Source organism: Rhinolophus sinicus, linkage group LG03 (genome assembly GCF_036562045.2).
Source record: "Rhinolophus sinicus isolate RSC01 linkage group LG03, ASM3656204v1, whole genome shotgun sequence".
In the NCBI taxonomy this organism is placed as follows: domain Eukaryota; kingdom Metazoa; phylum Chordata; class Mammalia; order Chiroptera; family Rhinolophidae; genus Rhinolophus; species Rhinolophus sinicus.
In genome coordinates, this window is record NC_133753.1 from 53122228 (window position 1) to 53132182 (window position 9955).

The 9955-nt window shown below is 35.6% G+C and overlaps 1 protein-coding gene across 6 annotated transcripts in view; it reads left to right on the forward strand.

Annotated features, from left to right (window-relative positions):
* The window catches only part of NEDD4 (NEDD4 E3 ubiquitin protein ligase), a 113423-nt gene extending 104070 nt beyond the window's left edge, over nt 1-9353 (forward strand). For all 6 annotated transcript variants that reach the window (XM_019732304.2, XM_019732300.2, XM_074327712.1 and 3 more), the window contains 8 exons: nt 163-258; nt 592-665; nt 948-1008; nt 3524-3583; nt 3666-3773; nt 4427-4523; nt 7103-7175; nt 7682-9353. In XM_019732304.2, the coding sequence (XP_019587863.1) occupies nt 163-258; nt 592-665; nt 948-1008; nt 3524-3583; nt 3666-3773; nt 4427-4523; nt 7103-7175; nt 7682-7784 (672 nt within the window). In that variant the 3' untranslated portion in view covers nt 7785-9353. The remainder of the gene's footprint in view (nt 1-162; nt 259-591; nt 666-947; nt 1009-3523; nt 3584-3665; nt 3774-4426; nt 4524-7102; nt 7176-7681) is intronic.
* The last annotated feature ends 602 nt before the right edge of the window (nt 9354-9955 follow it).

Genomic DNA, 9955 nt, shown 5'->3' on the forward strand with positions numbered 1-9955 from the left:
ACCCATCTTTTTTTATGATACTTTTGTTTGTATGAAAAAAAATGTGCAATGACTTTTTCATCTTTTGTCCAATTATTCAAACCCTCAACATACTTTCTTTGCAGGGTCAGGTATCTTCTTTTTATACACAATTTTTAAATATGCCATTTTTTTCCCATCTAGGATAGTGAATATTACAATTCATTAAGATGGATTCTTGAAAATGATCCAACAGAGTTGGACCTTAGGTTTGTCATAGATGAAGAACTTTTTGGGCAGGTTTGTAAATTTTGATTAATTAAAATGGTACGTAAATTGTGAAACAAATGTTATAACTTAAATTTAGATGTGAAATTATGCATATACTCAACATGCTTCTGTGCTCTATTTTAAAATTTATGTTCCATTAACAAAAGCTGTCTCTCAGAAAGAATTTCTTCTTTCTTTGACATTTGACTTAGTCCATATTTATTTTAGTAAAACTAATATTTTAAGTTTTCTTAGCTTTTGAATGGATTTAATTTAAAACACCAGGTTTCTGGTATAACTATAATATATATACTTTATTTTTTTCACTAAAATAACATATCAAGGTATCATGCTTAATTTTAGACACATCAACATGAGTTGAAAATTGGTGGATCGGAAATAGTTGTCACCAATAAGAACAAAAAGGAATATATTTAGTAAGTATTTTGTTAGTCATATTTTACCATATTTAGTAAATACTTTACTGGAAATAGTTTTGTACTTCTTTCTGGGAAGACTGTACCTTCTTTCTCTTTCCCCAAAGCCAGAGTCTCAATGTTCTTTTTCTCTTCCTAAAACAGTGCCCTATTACCACTCATATTTAATTTTTCCCTTGGGTTCAGCTAGTCTTTATTTTTTTGTTTCTAACCAGAATCAATATAGCTTAAAATTTTTTTCTTGGTTCAAGTGAAAAAGATGAAATGTTTTGTTTCTTTCAGTCTTGTAATACAGTGGCGATTTGTGAACCGAATCCAGAAGCAAATGGCTGCTTTTAAAGAGGTACTCATTTCTCATTTGCTCTTCTGTAATTTCAAAGTACAATACATAAGTTTTCAATATTAGGCCTTATCACATCAGTGAAAAATTAGTATGTGACATGCTTTTCAAAACCATTTTAAGTATATTTTTATATTAAGAAAACATTAAATGAATACATGTTCAGTGTTAGAATTCAGTCACTGAACAATAATGAATACCAACTATAATTTTATATATATATGTATATATATGTATGTATATACTTACAAGAAGCAGAGTACAGCATTAGGAATAGAGACAGTGGAAATGTAATGGCTCTGTGCAATGTCAGAGGGATAGTGGATGGGGGGAAGGGGGTTCACACAGTGTGAGGGATATAAATGATAAACGTGTAAGTATTACTTTGTCTTGTGTACCTGAAACTAATAAAAAAAAATTTTTTTAAGTTAAAAATAATTGCAAAAACCGCAAAAAAAAAAAAAAAGAAGTCCATGCAATAAACCTTGATGGTCCCCCTTCACACCTATCACTGCCCCTCACCTTTCCCCAGTCTCACATCCCTTACTTTAAGTAACGTTAGGTGAACAAAGGAACCAGTGCTATAGGGATAGTGGAATATACCATTTATTTGTTTTCCTAAATGGGATCACACTACACATGTTGGATTGTGACTTGTTTCTTCTCTTGTCAGATATTTATTAGAGATCCTTACATGCCAAGATATGTAGCTGCCTTTCTTTGTGGCTGTATTTTATTCATAATATGAATTCATAAGTTATTTAACCTTCCCCAATTGGTGGACATTTAGGCTATTCCCAGAGCACTCATTTCTTAAGCTAACTTAAAATCTTCTGTGAAATATTTATCACATACTTTTTCACTTATTCAGTATTGAACACTGATTATGTGTCTGGTGCTATATGAGGCAAAAGACATAGGTCCTACTCTCAAGGAGCAGAAAAATCTAAAAAGTAAAATGGACAGAGGCAAGCCTGAAGTACTAGGGAAGCACAGAAGAGAGGAAGAAACCAGAGCAGAGAGAGTTGAAGAAGGGGCAAGGAAGGACGAGAGGGATTGGCAGTTCCAAGCAGAGGGAGCAGCATGTGTGAAGTCTGGAATATGACAGACAGACTGTGCACAGGTTAGAGGAAATGCAAGCAATTCCTATACTGGATAAGAGGAAGCAAGAGGTAAAGCTAAGCCTGGAAAGCTGACCAAAACCAGATTGTGGAGGGCCTGTTTGTTAGAGTTTTCTCAGAAGTCCACTGAGGGGAAGGAAGGTAGCATTAAAGGCTATTAAACGATAAAACATCAGGATTCAATTTACATTTTAGTCAGATCATTCTGGAAGTGATATGCACTAAATTAGAGGAGGGCAAGACTAGCAGGAGAGGCTAGTTGGGAAAATGTTACAGTAATCCAGGTGAAGAACGGTAAAGATAGAACGAAGATAGTGGTACTGGGAGGAGAGCTGTGTGCACATTTTAGTGGCGTTCAGGAGGGAGATCCACAGCATAGGGTTATTTAAAGGATAGGTATTGGGGGTGCCAGTATACATTTGGGAATCATCTGTGGATATGTAGTGGAAGTATGGACTAGGTAAGATGAAAAATTCGAAAGAACAAGAAGGTGAAAGTGGATGGCCATACATGGAGACCTGGGAACCCCAACATTTAAGGGATGGACAGTAAAAAGGAAACTTCAGAGGAAATTAGCAAAGGCAGACAGAGACATACGAGAAAAACCATCAACAGAAAAGTTTCAAGAACAAAGGTGTTTTCAATAATAGCATATTGCAGAAAGGTCAAATGAGACATGGAACTGGAAAGTGTTTATCAGATTTAGCCTCAAAGTTGTTTTTCACTTTTCCCGGGATATTTTCCGTGAAGCAGTGGCATGGAGGTCAGATTGCAGTGGGTTGAGGGAGAGACAGGAGGTGAGCAAGTAGATTGCATAATATTTAACACTGTTAAGAACTGGGCTGTGAAGAGAAGAAAGAGGTGTTTGCTCTTTAGTTTTTAAGGTAGATGTGGCTGGAACAAATTTAAATGCATAAAGAGTGAGCTAATAAAGAGAAGGAGATTTAGTGACATGACCTCCTTGAGGAAGCAGATGAAGCACAGAAAGGAAGTGGTACCTCTCTCCACTGCAATGGGATGGAGGTCATGATGGATGTTGGTGCTGGATGGTACATGGGGAAGCGGAAGGTTGAGTGAATTCCATCCTGCTTGGTCACCTCTATTTTCTCTCAAATAGAATTTATCTGCTATACAGAAGGGGTGACATGGACAAGGAGGAGGCTTGCGAAGTACGGGAAAGTTTTAAAATTGCCACTTTGAGGAATCAATGAGAAAACAGACTATAGACACATATATTTTCTTGCCAATATTGAATCTCAGTTGAGTTTAGAGCCCACGAATGTGTATGGTAGGAATCTATGTGGATGTGGAATTTTGCTAGTAGCACCCAGGAGCTAAAGTAAAGGATTATCCATTGACCCTGCTAACCAGGTTTTTAAATGCGTTCTTTCTTTTAGGGATTTTTTGAACTAATACCACAGGATCTCATCAAAATTTTCGATGAAAATGAACTAGAGGTAAGAAACATTATTTTTATGTTAAAACAGGACTTCTGTACTTGTTTTTCTTGTCTACAGTTTGACATTTCTTGTTACGTAGCTTCTTATGTGTGGATTGGGAGATGTCGATGTGAATGACTGGAGAGAACACACCAAGTACAAAAATGGCTACAATGTCAATCATCAAGTCATCCAGTGGTTTTGGAAGGTACTTGAAAGCTTCTATTTTCAGGAATTACTTTTGATAGATTCAATCCTATTTAACTATACTCGTTAACTTCTTTTATAGATGAGACAAAATACAGCCCAGTAAAAATTATCTTTGATTTTGTATTGTATTCATATACCTTCTGGGTATGGGCCCAACCCCACACATATTTATAGATTAGTAAGTAAAATGTTCAGAATGTAGTAAATGGCAGTGATAGCTGAGATAGGCACTTAGTTCTTTACTAAAGTATGGACTCTTCAAGAGAACTTTTAATAACCTGCTGTGTATTCTCTAGATCGCCTACATGGCTCCTTTAAATGTGAGTTTCAATCTTATAGAGAAACGTATATGCCACCTAATAATATCAGTAAATATAATTTCTTTAAAAGCCACAAGTCACATCTAAGAAGACATTTTTTTGTTACTTTATTAGGCTGTAATTCCATTCTAAAGAGTTACCATGTAGCCATGGAAATGTAGTTTTCAAGAACTTTGTAAATCACCCATAAACATAAATTTGAAAGAAAAATGCAAATTTAAAGTGATCATTAATGCTCTAACCACATCCTGATAGCATATTTTTCAGCATAGTTTTATTACCTTTTTTTCCAATGATAATTCCAAAAACATTATGTTTTGATCTTATTCAGGCTGTTTTAATGATGGATTCAGAAAAAAGAATAAGATTACTTCAGTTTGTCACTGGCACATCTCGCGTGCCTATGAATGGATTTGCTGAACTATATGGTAAGGATTTTCCATACATATTAAAAAATGGAGTGACACCAGTTGTCTTTTCCATGGCTGATGAGTCTTCAAGCCTCTATCATTTATACAGACATTTAGCTTAATAAAAATGAAGTAAGATTTTTAAATGATATAATTAGATGCAGTACAGTAGGTCAAAATATGTGGACACCCAATAATCAGATAGCAAAGGAGAAAACAGGAAACATGAAATCACTTGGGTTACTTTCCATTCTTGAATTTTATTTTTTTTATTGCAAATATAAAATACAATATTATATTAGCTTCAGGTGTACACCATAGTTATTCAACATTTATATTCCTAAAGAAGTGATCACCATGATAAGCCTAGCAACCATCTGACACCATACCACCGTATCACAATATTATTGACTATATTCCCCATGCTGTACATTACATCCCCCTGGCTTATTTGAAGCCATTCTTGAATTTTTAAATTCCGCATTCCATTACAGAAAAAGATTGCCTGTAGTGAGAGAGTTTAGGGTAGCATGTAAAGTTCCACATAATGTCAATAAGTATACAACAAACAACAGAATATCATAGTAGAATACATATGCGGAAATACTGGACTAAACGAAGTCAAATAGATTTCTTTGGGACTTGTCAGAACCTTTATTATGGGGGAGGGAGGCAAAGCAGAGTTTTCAAGACTTATTTGATCGTGTGTGTGTGGAATCCTTGTGTGTGGTGTGTGGAGGGTAGAGAATCTCATAAGGCTACTGTTTCTTAGTCTTGTGGGAAATGGCCAGACTAGGGGTCAGAATGCACGTATCTCTTGCTATTCAGAATAGTTACTATTAATTAAGTGTTCCATCAAGTGAAGTTCTGTATGTGCTATCAAATTATTTTCTGGTCGATTTACCTCATAACACTAGAGGTGGGTTTTGTGGAAAAAAAAAAGAAAAAAAAAATTCTATTTCTGATACAGATCACAGCAACGTGTCTCATGTATGTTAACATATTGTTTATTGGAATGAGACTTACTTGCTTTTAAATATACAAAGAGAACAAATCTTTCAGAGAAGGTGTAGCTAAGGTTGGCGCTCTACTCAGAGCAACAAAGATTAGAATTGTTCTGGGAACTAGAAGTCAGGGACTGCTGCCTGGGTAGCTGCTAAGCTGAGTTTTTCAGGCAAATCGAAAGCTGTTGCTACCTGATGGGATTGCCAACCCCCTCTACCTCCTCCTCGGCAAACCTTGTCTTGTTGAGCTTTATTTATATTTGTTTGCAGAACTTGTCAAGCAGCTGCCACGTCTCCACCTAGAATAACCACTCATAGTGAGAAGAATGAGAACAGGAGGTTGCCACTAACCGATGTGCTCTTTCCTTGCCTAATTATGTTTCTTAGCATTTATCTTTCTAGTGATTTCGCCTGACTCCCTTTCCAGTCTCTTCTCTTATGCTTTAGCCAGTTCACAGAGAAAATCACTGCAGGGCAAACACCTTTTTCCAGCTCTAGCTCCACTTGCCTCTTTTATGGATCCAGGCCTACAGCCATCCACTGATGTCACAAACTGTTTGGAATTTGGTGGAAATATCCCACACAAGAAGCCAGAGTTGTTAATGTTAGAATATTCAAATTCTTATGTATTTATAAAAAGAAGTAAAAATTGCTTCAAAATGTTAATATTACAATGCAGTATTATCTAGCCAATAAAACGTATGTTAAATGTATATCGATTGACTTAGAGGGAGATTTCCTGATGATTAATTTAGGTGAGAAAATCAGAAAGCAAGGAAATTGATATGATTCCATATTATGAAAAACAAATAATGACAAAAGTATTGAAATGTTAACTGTGAACATAATTGTGCTGGGTGATGTGTGATAAGTTTAATGCATATATTTGTATATAATAATAAGACATGGAGAAAAGTATAGGTGGTTTACACATTGGGTTGGCAGCATTAATTACCTGGGCAATTGGAGGACATTGAGAATTGGAAAAGAAAGAGCTAAGTGAAAAACACCAAAGGAAAAAAAAGAGTTTCTAAAAAAAAATGTCCATAATTAAAGAAAAACATATTATGTACAATAGTATCACATGCACATAAAATTCTCTGTATACATACGTGCACAAAAACATTCATGATGGGATATTAACTCAGATTTATTAGTGGAATTTTGAGGTAATTTTACATCCTTTATTGTATATTTATTGCTTTAATTTTGTGCAGTCAGATCTGATCAGAAAAAAATGAGGCTATTTTCAGTGGGACTCAAAAAAAGAAGAAAACAATCATTTTCTCTGTGTACCTATGAAGGAGGTGGTATAAGGACATGCAGGGCTAGGAAACAGCAAAAGTACCTTGGGACATGCCACCTCGGGGAAAGAGTGATACAGTGGTGACAAAGGAACTGATAGAAGAGGAGCCTACCTTTCGTGACTGGACAATAAAACCATCAAGCACAGGACCACCTTCATTTCTTTTGAGTTTAAAGAAACTAGATTAGTTCTCTGTATATGGTCTCCATTAGAAAAAATGAGTTGTGAAATGCCTAGAGTTTCTTGTAAAGAGTAAATGAAACTAAAGCAACTCTTCTTCCTTATAGGCTCAAATGGACCACAGTCATTTACAGTTGAACAGTGGGGTACCCCTGAAAAGCTGCCAAGAGCCCATACATGGTGAGCAGTTTCTTGGACCCTGAGAGAACAAGCTCTCAGAGCGAAGTTCCTCTAACAGTCGGTATAGGTACAGAAGGCCTACTCCTCTGTGCTGTGTCAGTGGCAGCTGTGACACAACCCAAGAACAGGTGTTTCTTAACCAGGTAGACTGGGCTTGACTTCCAGGTAGTTGCACATTGGAGAGGTCCATCTGAACGGTTGACCATATGTTGCCTCCATCACATGAATGATAGGCCATCCCAAGAGGGGCTAGAACTTTCCCTTTCGGAGGTTAAAATGGCAGTGGAACCCAGATATTTGGAGGTCAAGGTGGGGACAAGAGGTGTCTACCAAGAAGGCATGGGAAGAGTCCATACCTAGAGTCCAGTCCTGTATCTTCCTCCCCCCCCCCAGTGATAAAACGTCTTTTTGTACTGTTGGACCATATCAACATGAATAGCTGCCTTAAACTGTGTTTGTCGTGGTAATAGTTGCTTTGTCATAACCAGTTCCTCTCTGTTTTTCAGCTTTAATCGCTTGGACTTGCCACCCTATGAATCATTTGAAGAATTATGGGATAAACTTCAGATGGCAATTGAGAACACTCAGGGTTTTGATGGAGTTGATTAGATTACAGATAACAATTTACGGTGTTTTACTGCCACTTTTTTATAAGCAAAATCTTGACTTAAAGTTTTCCAGGGAACTACTAAAACTTAGCCATTGATTCTTCCCAAATATTGGAAAAAACCATATAAAAGCATTAGAAGAAACAGTAACGCAACTTGACCATTATTTCATCCACTTTAAAATAATGTGTTGCATTTACACAGTTGTTTCATTCTATCTTTAGAGTTCACATCTAGGACCTAAGTCCTCTGTGCCTGAAATAGTGAGTTGTGTCTTTAACAGTTACCTCTTTTGCAGTATTTGCCAGGCAGTCCTTTTTTAAACTACTGAAATTATAACTGTGAATATTTGTGATGAGTGTCATGTGTGAAAAGTTTGATGCTTTTTGAGAAGGAAAACTGAAATTTGGAAAAGAATACTTTAATACTGAGTAAACTACACTATATTTAGTGCTGCCTGCATTTATTATTATTTTGTAGACCTGCCTAATGCACCTTACTGGCCAGAGTTTTGGATAAATTTTGGAAAGTGTGTTAGCTATATTTTTAGTCAACTGACTCACTGGCAAAAAAAAATTGTTTACTTCTTCATTTTAGAAATATTTGGTTTTTGTTAATATGTGGTTTTACTAAACAAAGTGGTGTATAAGACATGTGAAGCAAATTCAGATTTGCAAAGGGTGAAAAGTATTAACGCCATCCTCTTGCCTCTATAGCTTTATGGCTCATTGGTATAGTCATCACTCTCTCGTGTTTTAGTTTAAAGAATTCCTTCTTTCAATGTTAAACTAAAGCTCCACTAAGCAGTATTTCTAAATATGCCTTGAAGAACTTAGTTAAATGTATAGTACTTGCCTTTACTAGTCATTCTTCACACTTGCACAATTATGTAGTAACTATATGTTTACAGGGTTTATTATGTTTACACCTTAAGCTAATTTCTGTAGTGGCCTTTTTATATTTTCAGTATTTTACATTAGTCAAAAAAACCAAATAATTAGCTAAAAAATAACCAAAGACTAGTTATAATGCATAATTTGTATTAAATTTATTACCATATTTCTTATGCTTTTAAAAATACTGTTTACTATGAAAAAGATGTTTTTACTATGAATCCAAAACTCTTCAGCAAAATACTACAGATAGAATCCTACTTTAATCAAATCGAAGTACATAAAAACCATGTACATAGATTCCACAAAGGTTTATTGAATGCTTGCTATACACATAGCACTGTGCTAGGCTCCAGGGGGAGAGTTGTCAGCTTCCAAGCAATCTAGTTCATTTCTCATCCTCAAGGAACTTACAGGTGTGTAAATGAATTTGTAAACAATCAAAATAGGGGTGAGCAGAATAAGGCAAAAGGGAAAGTGTTCCAGTGTACCTGCCAAGATAAAGTGTGCCAAGACTGTATTTATGTTTCATACCTGTATTGGAAAGGTTATATAGAAAATGTTCTTACAAACAGTTAAACCTATTTCTCAATATTGTATCTTCGTGATTTATGAATAATTGTAAATAATTATATGTTATGAATCTTCTTAAATACATATATGTATATACACTCTGAGAGTTGTAAAAAGTGCTCTGGCTATTGGCTTAAGTTGGTTGGGATATAATATGATGGGTACCTGCCAGTACCTAGTAGAGATCTCAGATGTGACAATAGCAAAACCACTTTCCAAACACCATGTCAACAGCTCAGCTTACAGAAGTGAACTCAGATCAGTGCACCTGTGTTTTATCTCCACCTGTGCTAACCAGATTCCGGCAAGACCACCAGGTGTATTCCTAATTTTATCACTTACTGTTTAAACTGAAGCAACTTACTTAACCTCTCTGGGCTCCTATTTCTTCATCTGTCAAATAAGAATCACCATGACCCCTCTCATCGTCATGTAAGATTGTTGTTCCAGAGAGGTGTTCTGTAAAGTATCATACAATCAAAAGATGCTTTGTGCTCACCATCAGATTTTGTCAAATCAGGTGTGGACAGTAACTACACTCCTAAAGAAAAATCTCATTATTTAAAAATAGAATGACTGCTAATAAATAAGGAAGCAGGAACATATCTGATACTGAATACACAGACATATATGTATACATATTTTTATCTATACATGGAGCTTACCATCAGAATTCATTTTCTCCACATCAGCAAAGTAATTAAAA